The sequence below is a fragment of the Canis lupus genome, chromosome 23 (genome assembly GCF_011100685.1).
Source record: "Canis lupus familiaris isolate Mischka breed German Shepherd chromosome 23, alternate assembly UU_Cfam_GSD_1.0, whole genome shotgun sequence".
In the NCBI taxonomy this organism is placed as follows: Eukaryota; Metazoa; Chordata; class Mammalia; order Carnivora; family Canidae; genus Canis; species Canis lupus.
Window position 1 is genome coordinate 19,976,915 of NC_049244.1, and position 18,804 is coordinate 19,995,718.

At 39.9% G+C, this 18,804-nt stretch overlaps 1 protein-coding gene and 1 long non-coding RNA gene across 15 annotated transcripts in view; one reads left to right on the forward strand and one right to left on the reverse strand.

Annotated features, from left to right (window-relative positions):
• The window catches only part of THRB (thyroid hormone receptor beta), a 371,451-nt gene extending 360,038 nt beyond the window's left edge, over positions 1-11,413 (forward strand). For 13 of the 14 annotated variants that reach the window (XM_038570696.1, XM_038570703.1, XM_038570693.1 and 10 more), the window contains one exon: positions 6,548-6,821. In XM_038570696.1, coding sequence (XP_038426624.1) covers positions 6,548-6,789 — 242 coding nt within the window. In that variant the 3' untranslated portion in view covers positions 6,790-6,821. Of the gene's footprint in view, positions 1-6,547 lie in introns of all 14 variants that reach the window. The other variant, XM_038570692.1, reaches the window with a different exon arrangement.
• Positions 1-18,804, reverse strand: part of LOC119865369 — a 71,552-nt gene that overhangs the window by 7,789 nt on the left and 44,959 nt on the right. The window lies entirely within an intron of this gene.

Genomic DNA, 18,804 nt, shown 5'->3' on the forward strand with positions numbered 1-18,804 from the left:
TGGTGGATTCCAAGAAGGAGAATTCGAAGCACATGTCTTAAGGCCCAGGTTTGAGTCATATAGCATCACTTCTGCCACATACTATTGGTCCAAAAAAGCCCCAGCACCAGCCCAGAGTCAAGAGCCCACCTCTAGATGGGAGGAATGGCAAAAAATTTGCAGCCATCTTTAACCTACCCTGAGCTCATTATCAGGGCTCCAGACTCCTTCAGTGAAAAATGAATAATAATTCTGACACTTCTCTCTTCAGAGATCATCTCATAAATAAGAAATGCAAAATATGTCAGATCCTTTAAGGAAAGCTAGTCTTTAAATAGAAGGTAAGTGGGGCACCTGGGTGGTTCAGTTAGGTTGAGCAGCTGACTCTGTTTTAGCTCAGGTCATGATCTCAGGGTCCTGGGATCAAGCTCCACATCCAGCTCCCCATTCAGTGGGGTGTCTGCTTGTCTCCTTCTCCCCCCACATGCACACACACACACTCTCAAATAAATAAATAAATTTTTTAAAAAATTATAAATAGGCAGTTTCAAAGGCCACCTGTGCCTTTACAGAGTACCCTCAGTTTAGCTGTGCCTCAGCACTTGTCACTCTGCACTATAGTTGTCAGCTTACCTTATCCGCCTCTACCTCTGGATTGTTTATTTTTTGAGGACAGAAATGTGTCTAGTTGTACACCTACTGCTTAGGCCAGTGTTTAGTAGAATTTGAAATGTTTATTGGATCAATGACTAAATAGATGGATAAATTATCGGTCATAAGTACAATGAGAATCCTTTATAGAGTTCGTGCTTCCTGGTTCACTCAGTAGAATTCCTTCTTTTTTTTTTTTTTTTTTAAGCTCATCTTGAAATGTATTTGCTACAGAACATTTAGGTATGGCAGACTTATAAAAAAATTATTTTTATTAGGAAAAATCTAAAATATAAACATAAGTAGATAAAATAGCATAAGGCACCCTGTTGTATGCTGTGGCGGACAAGCCGTAGGAGGCCTCCCATGTTCCCCACCTTCAGATGTTTATACCTTTGTACAATCCCCTCCTGCTGAGTGTGTGCAGAACCAGTAACTTGCTTCAGTAGAATACGATGAATTCAATGCCACCTCCTTGTGATTAGGTTACATTACGTTATATAAGATTCCCTTTTGGGGCACCTGGGTGGCTCAGTGGTTGAGCATCTGCCTTCAACTCAGGTTGTAATCCCAGAGTCCTGGGATCAAGTCCCACATCAGGCCCCACAGGAAGCCTGCTTCTCCCTCTGCCTATGTTTCTGCCTCTCTCTTTGCATTTCTTTCATGAATAAATACATAAAATCTTAAAAAAAAAAAAAAATTCTCTCTTGCTAACAGACTTGCTCCAGAAACTCCCCTTGCTGGCTGGCTGGCTGAAGTAAGCAGCCATATCGGGAAAGCTCACATGATAGGGACCTGAATGTGGCCTCTCAGAGCTGAGGGTGGTTTCCAGTCAACAACCAGTGAGAAACCAGGGTCCTCAGTCCTTCAGGAGAATTATTTTTAAAGAAATAGAGTGAATAGCTTATCTAAGAATTCCCTATGTGACCTTGAGTCAACCCCTTATCTTCTCTGGGTTTCAGTCTTTTATTTTTTTTATTTTTATTTTTTTAGAAATTTTTTTTTTTTTAATTTATGATAGTCACAGAGAGAGAGGCAGAGACACAGGCAGAGGGAGAAGCAGGCTCCATGCACCGGGAGCCCGACGTGGGATTCGATCCCGGGTCTCCAGGATCACACCCTGGGCCAAAGGCAGGCGCTAAACTGCTGCGCCACCCAGGGATCCCGGTTTCAGTCTTTTAAAATAAAAAAATTTAACTCAATAAGTGGGAATTCTATTCCTGGAGGAGGGATTCAAGGTAATTTTTAGCAGAAATCATAGTGCTACAAAGACCATTTTTATTTATTTATTTATTTATTTATTTTTTTTTTTTTACAAAGACAATTTTAAATAACATTGAACCAGCTAGTGAGAAAGCTGTATCTCTTAGAATGTTCTTCCAGTTGTACCTCCTTCTGAATAAAGCAAGGAGAGAGATTCATTTTGGAACCAGCCTATCCTGCACGCCTCGCTAAACTTACTGACCTCTCTGTTGAACAGACAGGATGGGTATCAGGCACAGTCTTCAGCAGGACTCCTGAGCTAAAGTTTAATAAGGGTTTTTGTCTTGCACCCATTTTGGCAGTTATCTTCCATGGGCAGCACATGGATTTCTATTTCCTGAATAATATAATGTTTCCTCCATAGTGAGTTAATTTTAACAGATTGTTAGGCAAATAATCTCAGTAAGGTAAATAAAGGGAGTATTTGGACAAGGCAAGGGTTGTGATTATGATACCAAACCTCTCAGATATTTACCTGGATGATTCTTCCTCCATCCTCGATTCTGATGACACTGTCACTGCCTGGTAACCGCGTGGCATACCTAAAACCTTTTAAAAATCTTCTCCGCCCTAATGACCTGGGCACTTTTCCTTCATACTACCAGGACCAGAAAACTATTACCAGACACTTTACAGTTGGCACGTGATAGCTACGTATCCATATTCCGGGGCTCCAGCCCATCTCAGCCTTGCCCTCTATGCCCTGTTGTTCTGTGTGGCATCGGTTACACAGTATCCTACACCTCCTCTTCAAAGCCTTTTCCAGGAGCTGCTCCCACTAAGTTCTTTGGTCCTGCAGTGATGAGTGGAGAGCTAAAATGGAACTGATCAGAAGGACAGATCTTTAAGAAATTCTGTCTCCAGGAGTTAAAAACAGTCCTTGACCTTTAAAATATTCCTTCATAAACATGCTTAGTGCCACTTGAACATGATGAAATGCCCTTTCATTTTCTCTGTGTCATTTATATGACCACCTTATGTTTATCTCTCATCAAAGGACAGAATTTTGAGGCCACGAAACCCAGCTTATTTTTTTTCCCCTGTGAAGGAGTACATCCAGAGCAGTATTATGTTGATTTTCTATTTGGATCAAAAGGAAAAGGATCCTGTGGAGAATTCTTCCGGCATTCTCAAAGACAGAAGACAAGGGTGAGGGAGAGAGGGATTGAGGAGATCCATAGAGCAGCAGCATCAAATACAAAGGAAAACACAAAATAAAAATGCACAAATGACAATTCAAGCCAAATAGGGGATGCTGAAAGCCCATATCTTTTGCTTAAACTAAGAAGAGCAGATTGAGACATTAGTGCTGAGCCTTCCTTATAGATTAAGCAGAACTCTGTTTTGATTTTTACTAATACAGATACTTCAATACCTGGACACTTAAAAGTGTGAACTTATTTGATCAGAGCCACAAAGAGCAAACAGAGGAGTACTGGGCAGTGGGTCGGTAGGGCTCCCTGGAGCTATGTGAGGAATCCAGCCAGGTTTATAATTTTTTTTTTCAATTGAGGCATAATTGACATATGAAGTTGTAATCATTTCAGGTGTACAACATAATGATTTGATATTTGTATGTATTGCAAAATGATCACCACAGTAAGTCTAGATAACATCTGTCCCATATATAGTCACAAAATTTTTTTCTTGTGATGAAGACTTTCAAGATCTACTCTACTAGCAACTTTCAAATATGGAATAGAGTATCATGAACTATAGTCACCATACTGTATATTACATTTCCAAGACTCTTTAAATCTAATTACTGGAAGTTTGTTTGTACCTTTAGACACCCTTCACTCATTAAGCCCACCGCAGACCACAGCCTCTGGCAACCACTTGTTCTCTGTTTCTATGAGCTTGCTTTTATTTATTTCTTTCTTTGTTTTTGGATTTCACGTATTAGTAAAATGATATAGTATTTGTCTTTCTCTGACTTATTTGCCTTAGTATGATGTCCTCAAGGTCCATCAATGTCATTGTACATGGCAAGACTTCATTTTTATGGCTCAGTAGTATTCCACTCTATGTATATACCATATCTTCTTTATCCATTTGTCCATGGGTGGACACTTAGGTTGTTTCCATATCTTGGCTATTGTAAATAATGCTACAATTAACATAGGATCCATATATCTTTTCAAGTTTTTGTTTTCATGGATAAATACTCAGTAATAGAATTACGGGATCATATGGTAATTCTATTTTTAATTTTTTGAGGAACCTCCATACTATTTTCCATTGTGGCTACACAAATTTGCATTTCTAGCAATAGTGTACAAGGGTTCCCTTTTCTCCACATCCTTGCCAACACTTGTTATCTCTTGCCGTCTTTGATAAAGAGCCATTCTAACAGGTGTAAGGTGATATTTCATGGTGGTTTTGATTTGCATTTCCCTGATGATTGGTGAGTTGGACATCTTTACATGTGTCTGTTGGCCATGTGCATGTCTTCTTTGGGAAAATATCTGCAGAACCTCTGCTCAGTTTTTAATGAATTGTAGGATTTCTTGCTATTGAGTTCTATGAGTCCATTTTATATTGTGGATATTAACCCTTTATCAGATATATGATTTGCAAATATTTTCTCCCATTCCATAGGTTTCCTGTTCATTTTTTGGTTTCCTGTGCTGTGCAGAAACTTTTTCAATTGATGTAGTACCACTTTATTTTTGCTTTTGTTGCCTTTGCTTTTGGAGTCAGAGCCACAAAAATCATCACCAAGATTAATGTGAAGGAGCTTACCACCTACATTTTCTTTCAGGAGTTTTATGATTTTAGGTCTTACATTTAAGTCTTTTATCTGTTCTGAGTTAATTTTTCTGTATGGTGTAAGATAGGGGTCTAGTTTCATTCTTTTGCATGTGGCTGTCCAATCTTCCCATCATCATTTACTGAAGAGACTGTCCCTTCCTCACTGTATTCTTGGTTCCTTTGTCATAAGTTAATTGACCATATATGCAGGAGTATATTTCTGGGCTATCTATTCTGTTCCTTTGACCTTTGTGTCTGTTTCTATACCAATACCATACTGTTTTGATTACTATGGCTTTGTAATAGAGTTTGAAATCAGAGAGCATGATGCCTTCAGCTTTGTTCTTCTTTCTCAAGATTGCTTTGGTTATTCAGGTTCTTTTGTGTTTCCATACAAATTTTAGGATTGTTTTTCCTATTTCTGCAGAAAATGCCATTGAAATTTTGATAGGGATTGCATGGAATCTGTTGACTGCTTTTGGTAGAAAGGATATTTTAATGATATTAATTCTTCCAATTCATGAGTACAGAGAGTATCTTTTCATTTATTTGTGTCTCCTTCAGCTTCTTCTATCAATGTCTTATGTTTTCAATGTATAGATCTTTTCCTTCCTTAGTTAAATTTATTCTTAGGTATTTTATTCTTTTTGATGCTATTGTAAATGGGATTGTGTTCTTCATTTCTCTTTCTGATAATTCATTATTAATATATAGAAATGAAACAGATTTTTGTATACTGAGTTTGTATCCTGTAACGTTTCTGAAATCATTTCTTAATTCTAACAGTTTTTTTGGAAAAGTCTTGGTTTTCTATATATAATATCATGTCATCTGCAAATAGTGGCAGTTTCGCTTTTTCGTTTCCAATTTGGATGCCTTCTATCTCTTTTTCTTGCTTAATTGCTCTGACTAGAACTTCTAGTACCATGTGGAATAAAGTACTGAGGATAGGAATCCTGTCTTATTCCTGATCTTAGAGGAAAACCTCTAGGCTTTCACCATTGAATATGATGCTAGCTGTGGGCTTGTCATATATGGCCTTTATTATGTTGAGGTACACTCCCCTGTACCCACTTTCATATTCCAAGTGTTTGCATCCTGCATCTTCCCCAGTCATCTAGCCTTCTCATGACATGCCTTTATCATTTTTGTGAAATTGCCTTGAGTCCTCTTTCTACATATTTTGGGAAGGCCAGCAGTCCAGGCAAGGCTTATTAAGATTTCTTGGTCATTACATGGTCATGGTCTTATCTAGCTCCAACTTCCCACAGTGATTCTCTCTTCTCTGCACAGGGTGATACTAGCATGGTTCACATCTCTTCTTTTCATTTAATTCCCCAAAACACACCAATGGAAGGCGGCTACAGGTAGCAGTTTTATCACATGTACAAGGGAGGGGAAGGAGTGGTTCCTTACAGCCTGGTAAACAACTAAAATTGGATATTGTGCTTCTTTGTCTTCATGAAAATTTCTTATTGTGTGACACTCCTCACTTGGCATTCAGGCCCCCTGCAATGTTTTCAATCTCTTCTCACATCTCCCCTTCTCTGCATGTCCATGCCTGTCTTCACCTCTCAGCCAGGCAGCTAGGGGCAACTCAAAATCTTCCCCTTGTTATGCATGGTATTTTGACTCTCATGGTGAGGCTTCTCCTGCACCTTAAGAGAGAGGCATCACCAATCCCAGGTGATTTGTCTAACCTGGAGACTTTTACCTAAACAAAGCATTGACTCCCTTTATGTAAATTGTGACACTTCCCTATGCTCCAGAGTTCCTTTCATATCTACACTCATTCCTAGGAGTTGATCTGCCCACTTCATATTAAATGGCTTGAACTGTACAAGTCAAAGCTTCTCCTTTCCACTTTTGAATAACATTCATCTTTGTTCTTCCCCCTCAGACCGCCCAGGGCTCGCCTGCATTGAAAGAATAGAAAAATACCAAGATAGTTTCCTACTGGCCTTTGAACACTATATCAATTATCGGAAACATCATGTGACACACTTTTGGCCAAAACTCCTGATGAAGGTGACAGACCTGCGGATGATTGGAGCCTGCCATGCCAGCCGCTTCCTGCACATGAAGGTGGAATGCCCCACCGAACTCTTTCCCCCATTGTTCTTGGAAGTGTTCGAGGATTAGACTGATTGACTTCATTCTCATAATTCCTACAGCACTACTGGGTGTCATTTCATTCCATTGCCTAGCTCTTCTTTGTTTGTTCCTTTGTTTCTTTGTGTTGGGAGGGACTGTTTGGGGGTAAAGGGAGGTAGTCCTTAGCATAGACATGGATGAAATTGCCCCTTGAATGCGGGTACTTGTAACTATTGCATTTTGTTCTCCAGTCCTTTGATGTGAATGCTTTGAAGGTTTTACAGTTGTGGAGGTGGGGTGGGGACAATCATTAATTCACCAGCACCAACCATCACCAGCTCCCATCTGTCCCTGGTCAGAGACTCAAACAAAATGGCACAGCAGAAGATTAATGAAGCCTTAAAGCCAAGATAATATGGTCATCTTGATCCAGTCCTGATTTTTGCAGGGCTCAAATTAGCATGGCACAGATGACCTTTTTGGTTAGATGTGGCTTTCAGCTTTCTAGGGAAAGGTCTGAACTGATTTTTATCTATTCAAGAGCATGCTGTTTTCAGCTCTCTTCATTCTCTCCTGGCAGCATAACTTGGAATGTATAGGAACATTTCTTCCTGAAAAATCAACTATCCTTTCACTCTAATTTTTATAATCCTATGATTTCATTCAAGTTATACAAGAGTGTGACTCTCAAAGATGTGCAGGTATTTGACTGACTAAGGGAAATAATTCTCCTCAGTAAGCCCAAAGAAATTCAAAAGCTTCACTAATGGCAGTGACTCGACAGTTTCCAAAAATCCACATGGCATTACCTCAGAGTAGGAAGGCTTCTTCACAATTTAGGCTCAGAGAAAATTTCCACCAAAATCAAACCAATTTGCAGAGCGTTGTCACTTTTCAATGACATCTGATCTGTCATCTCCCAAACTCCTGAAGTTATTTAATCCTGATTGCATCTTTGCTGAGCTGACAACAGATCTCCCTACGGATTAAATCTTCTAATCAAGGAGAGATAACAAGCAGAAATTTGAGTGTTGTTCTGGAGGAATTTTGAGGAGAGATCAGTGCAGTACATTCTGAGTTGAAGAAGGTGCAGTGTTCTGAGAGTCTCTTCGTGTGCTCATGGTTCCTTTTGGTCTTAGATCCTCAAGGTCTTTGCTCTACAAACAGATGTTTCCTAGTCCCCTTTTCCCTCTGACTCTCAGGCTTGACTATCACTGAGCAAACCGGGTCTGGCCACTGACCCTCTAGGTCCCTCTGAGAGCATTGCCCTGACAGATATTTCACAGAAAAAACCTGCAGACCATGTACACAAACATTCACCTTCTTTGCCTCACCCTCCTCCCTGATGACAAAGGCTGTAGTAGCTCATGCCCAGAAAACCCATGGTGACCCCTGATCATTTCAACTCCAGAAAATGGGCCAAGATGGTACCCATGCAATTGAATGTATCTTGTTCTTCACTGGTGTGGTAAACATAAACTATTCTTTGACTTGCCTTGAACTGCCTTATCCTGGAAACATTGGGGAAAATAAGCCATATCCATGAGATTTAACTAAAAACAAAGGAATGCAAGTCACCGTGAAAACCAAGTGAATTAATTCTTTTTTAACTTGCCCAGAAGTCAGGGTGCCTGAGTTCTACTTTGCGCTCTGTCAGCTGGTAGATCTGTGACCTTGAGTCTTGGTTTTCTCACCTAGGGAAAAGTCATGAACTTTAAAATCCTTCCCACCCTTAATATTGTACTAATTTCAGGGGGGAAATCTGTTCCTATTTGATGGTTCCTTTCATATTCAAATTTCTAGCTTGATTAGGTAGAAATTATGGCCCTCTTAACAATTAGGGAAAGCATACTTGGTATTGAGTCAAAACAAGAATTTGACACACTACTCATCAATTATGTAAGGAAAGGCAGAATGGCCTTGGAAAAAGAAGAGGAACAGCACTGAAAAACCTAAGTGTGATTGGGAATAATCTAGAAGGAAAAAAATATGTTTAATATGCAAAAGTGATTATCCTGGCTTCTGAGGAACAGGAAACAAGAATATCGCTATGGAACTAGCTAAGCAAAGAAAGAAAGTAGGGGAAGAGATTAAGATTATGAACATGAAGTTCATGGGCAGATTACCTGCTTTGACTTATCTACAGACGGTTGGTTTTGTTTTGTTTTCTCTAAGGCAGCCTCTAGCCAGTCTCCTGAAGTCCTTGCTTTGTTAGCAACTTAGCTCGCTCTGTTGACTCTCCTTGGAGAAGTACTCTTTGAAACACAGTACCTCTCCAGGGTAACTCTAAGAAGCTCCGTGCGTTGAGAGGCAACTCTTCTCTCAGAAGGGGAGAGGAAGGCAAGCAGGTGGGGTCCTGGAGGGTTCACAGACCTGCTGGGCATCAAGCCTTCCCAGGAGAAAGTTTCCTCGATTCATGTCACAGAGATTCCCTAGAACATGAGACACACCCAGATTCAAATAGAAGTAGAGTCTGATCTGAGGCTAAATCTGAATCCTTTGGGGATTAACCATGACTGGGCATTGGCCAAATGGTACAGTATATCTACAGTAATCCAGCCAACCCCAAGGACATTTCGGTTTGAGCCTAGGATCCTTAAATGATTGCCTTAACCAGGCAAACTGCTGATCTAAAACTCTTGTAGGCTGAGTGCTTTATGCTGAGTAGGACACTCCTTAAAGTACTTCAGTTTGAAAGGAAAGGCTGCAAGGACTCAAAGGATCATGACTCTGGGGCCGAAATGATTCATTTCTTCTGTAACTGGTTGAGGTATTTAATGAATCTCAAGACTCCATCTCATAAAACTCAATCAGGAGGGGTTTACTCTGGAATTTTTTAAACATTTTTTCTTATATTGTCCCGCCTTTCAAATCAAGTGTGGACCTGATTGAAACCCCTCACAGAGGGGAGACATCCCAGTAAAGGAGAACACACCTGTACCACTGGGATTCTTATTTATAAATCACTTAACTTTGGGGGATGAGTGGTTGGGGGGGGTGTGCAAGTGTGTGCGTCTGTAATCCTCAAGTGTACTTTGCTCTTCAATTTAATTGTGCAGTATTTCAAGAAATAGTGAAAACAGTAAGATCTCTTCTTCTTTATGATTCTGCTCAAAACACCACGTGCTGCCTCAGAGCTTTTTCTAGTCCCCATGAGCCCTGGTCCTCAATGACGTGCTTGCCGTGTTGATGCCTCGGCCCCGTGACACCCCCTCACCTGTGCCCCAAGTGACACCTGTTCCTTCTGCAGCGTGGCCGTCGGTCATCGGGACGGACCGCCGGGCTCCGCTCCAGCCACGCCATTCGCATTGCTCCCCTGTGGACAGTGCCCGAGTCTTGGCGCCTCCACAGCACTGAGCCCCCGAGAGACTCAGCCTCCGTGGAACTGCTGAGAACCCTCAAAGCATGTCATTGTCAGTGATCCATTTTTATTCTATGGAACTCTAACCTATTTGTGTCATATTGACCTTTTGATGCATGAGTCATAAATTATGAAATCGGTCTTATGGTTTTTGAAATGTAGCCAGCATTTGTAAGGCTAAACCTTTTTCACAAACTGAATTTAAGTGAATAACCAAGCGGCGGCTCTTCTCCTGAAGGAGAGTACTTATGGACATTTGAATCTCTTTGCCCTTTTCAACAGCTATGGCATCAGGTTCTAAGACAAGCTTGTAATTTTTCCTGTTATTTTAATAATATGGAAATATTAGCATAGTGTTTCTTTTGATAGTGATAGACTATAATCCATATTTAAATTTTATAGAGAAGAAATTTTATTGTACTGTGATGTAGATATTTATTATCCAGGTAAGGATTTGCCCGGTGTGTATTTTTTACAATTGAGACATTTTACTTTAATCTTTAAAAAAAAAAAAAAAAAAAGACATTAAACACACACACACACAGAACAGACTGGGGGGAAAAAAGGTTTGGCCTTATTACAGAATTTTTACTGTGCTGTATAAATGTTTGCAAATGCAAAAAGTGTGCATTTCTAGTGTGTTTCCACATTAATTAATGCCGCCTTCAAGAGCAATATCGTGTAGGTAAAACGCTGTTTGTGGCTTTCTGTCGCACAGTTAAAGCTGACCCACCTTATGCACAAGACAATCAAATATAAATCTGTCCTCCTCAGGATGCAGACAATACTCATGTCAATTACGGAGCACAATGAAAGACAAAAGAAGACACTTTATTTAATTACACAGGTACTGTTGATACAGAAGAGAGAAGGGCATGACTGAGCTGATGTTACACCACTTCTTTGTTTTGGTTCTTCCTAATTGGCATTTTTCATTTGATTATAGAGCCGAGTTCTCTATGTTTTCTCCAGAGAAAACACATTTTCCCCCTCAAAATGTCTTCATGCCCTGAGAATCAGAAAAATACTGCAAAGTAGGAAAAGATTTACAGTCATTGGAAGATACATGTTTTGCAAACAGTGTTAAGTGATATTGCTAGGTTGGTAATATTTTTTTCAGCCTAAAACTCTGTTAAAATCTGTGATCAAATGTTTTAAACTATCCAAAAAAGAAAATTTGTATATTTGGGAAAAATGAATTTTTACATAGCTTTTGTATGCAGATATTAAATTGTAATTATGAATATAGTGGGCGTAGATAAACTCATAAGCTTCAATTCTAAAAAAGAAAAAAGAAAAGCTTATAACGGACATACTTGCCAGTCTCTTTCTTTAAATATTATTATTTTCTAAATAAGCACAGGTTCGCCTGCTCTTTTCACCTCAGCTGCTTCAAAGGGAGGGAAACTGGGATATAAGGGCATTTATTTCATAAGCATCTACTAGAATAAATGCATTTCCTTAGGAGGAAGGTATAGAGGTAGCAGGGAGAAGTAATAGGCTGATGAGGAACTATATTCTCAGAAGGCGCCACAGAGGTGGGTGAGGAGGGAAGAATTAAATTTCTGCAGCTCCAGGATTATTCATCTTATCTCAAAATGTTCCAAAATATTATTCATGGAATTATACTCATCTCAGCTATCAATATGTATCTCTATGTCCATGACCCTGAACACATGTTAAATAGGACTCTTTCTGTGATGAGTAACAAAAAAGCTAAATCAAACTGGCTTGTGCATAAAGGGAATTTATCTACTGTAATATCTGAAAACTTCAGGAGTCAGGCATGGCTGAATCTGAGTGCTCAATCAGTATTTGTCAGGAGATACCCCTGTTCATGTTTTTGTGTAGATTTCCCTCTGTAGAACTATCCTTTCTGTAGACATCATGCCCACAAGCCTTTTACCTTATGGTGCCCCCCACCCCACCCCATCACCTCCCAGATTAGTCATAAAGCTCCAAACCAACTAAAAAGTGTTTCTTTTCCCCAGCAGTTCCAGTAAAAATCCTGGACTTAATCCACATTGGCCCAATTCCAGTCACACGCCCATTCCTGAGCCAATCACCGTGCTGCAGAGGACATATATACTAATTAGCTTAATCCTCTGATATACTGGAAAGGGGATAGGGGGGTTTGTATAATCAGTCCTATCTAAACTACGGACTGACAGGTGATTCCCCAAAGGAAATTCTACGAATTCTATGTCTTGCTGCTAGAAAAAGTGGGGAGGAAGAGCAGCAAGCAAAACCAACAAAATGTCCACACCAACAGCTAAGACTGAGAGGATGTCCATTTTCAGTAGAGCAGCGGAGTCTCCTTAACACAGAGGAAGCTCATCACAATTTGGCCAGGACATGAACCAAAAAAACACTTTCTAAAGGAGATTGTCTGATTATATCCTACCTGGCTCATGAAGGAAGGCAGTCCAGGTAAGATGGAGCAAGTATTTATTATTTTCCTGGGCTAGATCAGGTCAGAATACTATTTCCTGGGCCCTCTTGCTCTCTCCTCAAATGACATGTACACTTTTATATTTGTCTCTTTTCTACATTATGTATCTTTCTCTCTTTTTTTTTTTTAAGATTTTATTTATTTATTTGAGAGCATAAGCAGAGGGAGAAGGGGCAGAGGGAGAAGCAGACTCTTCACCAAGCAGGGAGCCCGATGTGGGGCTCAATCCCAGGACCCATAATGTACCTTTCAACTCCATCCTAATTAACACATTTTCCTCTCTCAAAAAATTACTTTATTCCTTTTGTTTGGGAGAGTTTTTCACATATATATTCCAGCTAGGTACAGTTCTTAACCCCTTTTTACATAGGCAAAGCTAGTCCAAAATTAATGTGGTATCTAATAGTTTGATTCAGGCTATGGAGCTGGTGTGATCTCACAAACCTGGAGAATTCCAATAATCTTTAATGAAGAAAAAAACAGAATGAAGTTGCTTTGCTTCCCCACCTCACAATGACAAATCGCCGTGGCTTCATACTTAGCTACCCAGAGCATGTTAGCTTTGTAAATAAGTGGACCTGTCATTGGGTTCCTGTACACAAGATCTGACACATTAAATGCAATATGTTTGTTCAAACCAAAGCAAAAGTCAGTAAAGCTACTGAAATGTTGAGTGTTATGGATACCTTTTGAATGTGTGTCTCTGAGGATCCATGGGCTACCTGACAAAAATGCTCTATGTATTGAATCCATTTACACTATATACTGATGAAATCATCAATGAAGCCTGTGTTAGTAAAATGGCATCATCTGGATGTTATACTAAAAGGAGAAGAAAGCTGTGTTAGCCAGTTTTTGCATTGCTAGGTATGTGCTACCCAGAAAGCAAGGGTATGTGCTACCGTACTATTAGGGAAAGTAGCCCCGCGAGAAACAAGAGTGGAGTAGAAAGAGCATGAGTCAGGGTAGGAAAGAGAGTATATACATGGGTGCATTGCTGAGCTGGTCACACCAAGCACAATAGGGTGCTCAGTCATGCAAGACTAATTTCCGAAGGGCCAGATGAACTATTGTATCTCAGGATAGTTCATCTGAGAGTGGAGAAATAAGAATTTATCTACTAATACTCATCTCTCATTATCAAAACTAAGGCTGACTCCCCTCTCCATCTACACTGTACATGCCTGGCCACAGAGCAGGTCCTGTGGTCTCATGCTTCAGGAGCAAAAGCAATCCCCCAGGTGGGGAAAGTCAATGTTCACTTCCACAGTTGGGCAGAGCCCATCTAGACTGGGTGGCAGACCAGGTGGCAAATGGGGTGAAACCACTAGTCCTGGCCTTTTTGGAAACAGCAATGGAGCTTAGAGGATCTTGCAATGATCCTGACACAGGGGTCCCTCCAACCAACACAATCTTCTGATTATCTGGAGAAAGAGCATAGTAGTTCAAAGTTCCAAAGAAAATCATGAAGCTCAACCAATGAACCAAACCTATATTTCACTGTATCATGAATTTGTGTGTATAGGGGCTTTTAATTTAATGCAAAATGGTCATGTAAACTGTCCATCTGGCTATATTTTCTTGCAGTAGTTGAAAAAATACATAGACTGTTCTTTTCATTATACTTCTCAGTTTTTCTTATAGGTGGCTCATTTCAAGGGCAAATCTTTTTCTATATAAATATCTAGCTGAAAATTTTATAGGAGCCAATGGGTTTTTTAAATAATTTTTCATATACAATTTCACTCTGGTACAAGCATTTGTGGAAACCAAATCTATGAAAAATTAAGCCAGATGAGGTTGCAATGAATACTCTTCTTTCAAGACAGATGGATAATTTCCCCTTTATTTTCTTTTAACTTTCTTGTTCATAGCACTAATCACAATGAGGGAGGCAGATGCATATAGAGTAAACCCCCAAGATAGAGAATTTGAAAATCCTTGTGCCCACAGACCCCAATGGATACAGAGATTTGAAAAGCACTTGTCAGTTTTATCTTGAGTCCTAGAAAGATACTGCAGATATGTAGTTTTTATCACAGTTATCGTAGATATGTAGCTTCTCTGAATTCTAAGGATTTTATGAATTCTCCTGTGAGCATGTTTAGCCTTGAATAGAGCTTTTGGAATGTCTTTTCCATTCCCTAAAGTGAGAGCCAATTAGAATCTTTGTAACAATAAATCATATCAAAAGATACAGAACCCAAGACCACCCAGGATCATTCATTGCTAACTAAGTAAGCTTCCTTGTGAGAATCCAATCGAACATTTCAGAAAATTCAGTTTCATTTTCTCCAGCACTTTGACAAAAGTACCACTCATCAGTTACTTGTCACTCAAGAGTCCCAGCAGCCATCCCAAAGGATGTATAGTTTGTGCTGTCTTCCAGACTTCTTTACTGTCACGCTGGAGTGTATAATAATGGCCCACCTTGTAGTGAACTCCTATTCTGTGCCAGGAAGCATACCAGGCCCTCTACATTACCTCTAATACTCCAACCAAACCTATTAGATGTTAGTATCTTCATTGGACAATGGGGAAATGGATGCTCAGTGTGAATAAGCAACTTCTCCAACATCAAACAGCTGACAAGTGCCAAGGTGCCATAGAGTTCCAAGATCCATGTTCTTTTTACAACCTGCACTAAGACAGCACAAAGCTTTAGGCTCTGAAGGAAGAGAAAAGGCATCACTGCTCTGGAAATATTCACCATCCTCCTCCCCAAAAGGCTCACCTGCTCTAATGAAAAAAACGTGCATTCTGAAGAAAGGCCACCACCTCACCTCTCACTAGTTCGTATCTATTGCAAAACCACTTGCAGGTGTTGCAATATTAAAGAGTAATTTCTCTTTGCAGGACCTATTTATACCCTAGCTGGCTTGTTGATGTGTCAGTCTAACAACAGGACATTTTTGTTTTACTAAGCAATTTGGGGTGTGAGCAGTTAAGTTTGGGGAGAGCCATACTGCTCTGCATAACAAGAGGAAAAGAATTTATAGCAATAGAGTTTGAGGAAGGCAGGGGGAGGACAAGGAACCAAGTGACAGAAGCACTTAGGCTTCAAGATGTGACAACATGCCATAACTCCCTCAGCTTCAGATAATCAAATGAAAATTGCAAATGTACAGTACAGGTGAATTTCTTGTGGAAACAAATGAAAAGGGACACCAACATATCATGTTGATAGGAGCAGGAGAGCCCCAAAGCAAAGGGTATCTTGATAATATAATTATTCCACAATTCATAGAATTCTGAAGCTTGCTTTGTTTGGTTCCAAAAAATTGAGAGTTTCTCAAAGCAATTTCATGTGGCTCTTCAGAGAGGGCTCTGGCTGACATCTGGGAGACACATTTGCACATAGGGATTTAAATTAGTAAACTGAAGGTCCTTGTGGAACTTTCCACAGGAAAGCAACAAGAACCTTTTTTACCCAACTTTTTTTTTCTTGAAAAATTCTTTAAAAAAAAATTTTTTTTTTAAAGTAATCTCTACACTCTGTGTGAGGCTTGAATCCACAACCTCAAGATCAAGTCACACATTCTTCTGACCAAGCCAGCCAGGTGCCCCCCTCTCTTACCCAACTTTCACTCTCACTTGCAATTAAAGGAGGACAGCAAACATCTTAAACAAAATATTAGCAACAAAACCCAGATATAGTCGAAATTTTTTACAATATTTGCAATGTCTGAAACATCTAGAGGATTTGTATGAGGAATAAACAGCTAGGTTTTCCAAATCAACAAGGAAAAGACATGAAATTCAATAGAAAAATAGAATATTCACAAATGGCTGACAAATACATAGAGAGATGCCCTGCCCTCATTTGTAATCAGAAGTAGGAAAGCTGATGCCATTTCATATTCAAAACTTAGGCAGCCGGAAAATATCTAGTGTTAACAAGAATATAAGAAGATGAGCACGTCATCTTCTACTAATGAGAGTGTAAACCGGCCCACTGCAGCTCTCCTAGAGTTGATGGCTCTGCACAACCAGGATTCCATTCCCGGGGAACACCCTCAACCTCACACGGATCTATAAGCATTCTTATCCTAGCATCACAGACCTTGCAATACCAGAGAATTGAGTTCAGGTGAGGAAGGAGAAGAAGAATATTGGGTGGAAGGCCACCCATCATGGAAATCACTGCAGCATCAGAAACACTGGACTAGAATCGCATATAGAAACACTTAGGAAACACCATACTAGGTATGCCAACTGAACACAGATAAATGAAACACCATGTGTTTTACATGACATCGTACATGACCAAGGACATGTACCAAACACATTAGACTAGGTGCCCATGTAGAAGAGATGAGAAAAAAATGAAATAAAACAGAAGGAAGGCCGTAATAGGCTGATGATTTTAACCATCATGAAATGGAGAATATGATTATCTCAAGACCCTGCACCTGTGGTCCCCACAAAATCTTGCCAGGTTTTAATCATCCCTTTATTATCTCCTCCCTGAGTTACCCCTCTGTAAAAATGGACCTTGTATGGTCAAGTAACAGAATTCTGGTGAGGCACACAATCTATTGCCTCAGAATCAGGGAGATGAGATCAAAAGTGGCTCAGAGATGAGGAGAGGAAGAAAAGAGAGAAAGATGTAAACCATCTTGGTCGATGAACAGTCTTCCAGCTGCAGAACTGTGTTTCCAATCACCAATATCACATGTGAAACTCCACCGTGTTAGGAAAGAGAGAAAAGGCTCTGGTTCAATCGCTGTGCTCACATCGCCACCCCAAGGATCCCTGGCAAATCCTTATCTGGACAGATAGCTAAACCTCCATCAGAGTTCTAGAAACGTCTCATCTAGAAATCCTGGCATTTATAAGCCTCATTCAGGGTGATAATGGGTGAGTAAACTTTATTTAAAAGGCCAAGATAGAGCCACGAAGTCTCCTGAGTATCTGTTGAGTGTCTGCAGAGAGACAGGCCCTAGGATCTAAGGCTGTGCTGCCCAGGACAAGAAAGAGGAGATGGCCTTTTGCTGCCACTACTCCTTCTTTAAGACCAAATTAACAAGACTCTTTTATTTTTATCAGCTTGGTACTGAATATTCAATGTTTGTGCCACGTAAGTGGGTTAAGCAAATTTAAACTAAACTATTTCCATCTTTTCCAAGTTCTTCTAATTCAGAGGGCTTATGAGACAGGACCCAATCCACTTCATATGGGGAATGATCCAAGAAATTAGGAATATTTAGCCTGTAGAAGACATGTCATTCTAGCTCAGATCCAAGATATTTGCCAGGTAGAACAGGATATCAGTTTGTTTTGTGCTGCTTCCAAAGAGCATAGCCAGGATTGATGAGTGACAGTACTCAGGAGTCAATATCAGCTCAAAAGAAGGAAGAATTATGTCACAGTTAAACCGTCTACAAGTAGAAAGAGAGAGTTCCCGACCACTCTAGGTGTTTAAGCAAACACTAAATTCTTACCTAACTACAAGGTAGTAAGAAGACTAGACGTGTCGGAGCAAATGACCTCTCAGATCTGCACCAACACCAGGTCACATCATGACCATGTCCTCAGGGGTCTGCTCCCCATACTTACTCATGTTTTAGGCTGTTCCTCATGCTGTATTTTAAGTTTTTTTGAGGAGGGGTGTCTATAGATTGTTTATTAGAGGTGGAGACAGAACTGTCCTCTGATGCACCTCCACCCCCCTTGCCGCCTCCCACCACCCCTCGGGCCTCACAGGATCTCAGGCTGCAGGTCCTCCGGGGATCCCAGTCTAAAGCCTACATCTGTTTCTTAGCTCATATCATCTTGGGTTCTACGCACACACACACACACACACATATACACACACATATACATATATATACATATATACCTGATGGCAGATTTTTCATAAATACTCCATCTGCTGTAAATATTGGTTCCTCTGAGTTTTAGAAACTTAGTGCAATGTATTAAAATCAAGCGTTAGGAAATTTCATGACCTCACCTATAACAACTCTTGTTTTGGAATTGGACTATTATTAAATTGTATCTAGCTCTGGACTATATTTTACTATATTCAGTGCTTCTTAAGGCTTCATAAAGTAATTTTTCCAAAAAAAAATTCATGGAAACATGTGAGATGAACCTCAGTTAGATACGACTTCTAATGCCACTTACTTTTAATGTATAATCATTCTCTACAAAAGCAGATGAGCCAGTAAAATAAAGTCTACCATCTGTCTCTCTGTGGTTTTTTTTTCAACAATCATCCTACTGACTCCTGAGAAAACCTTCTCTG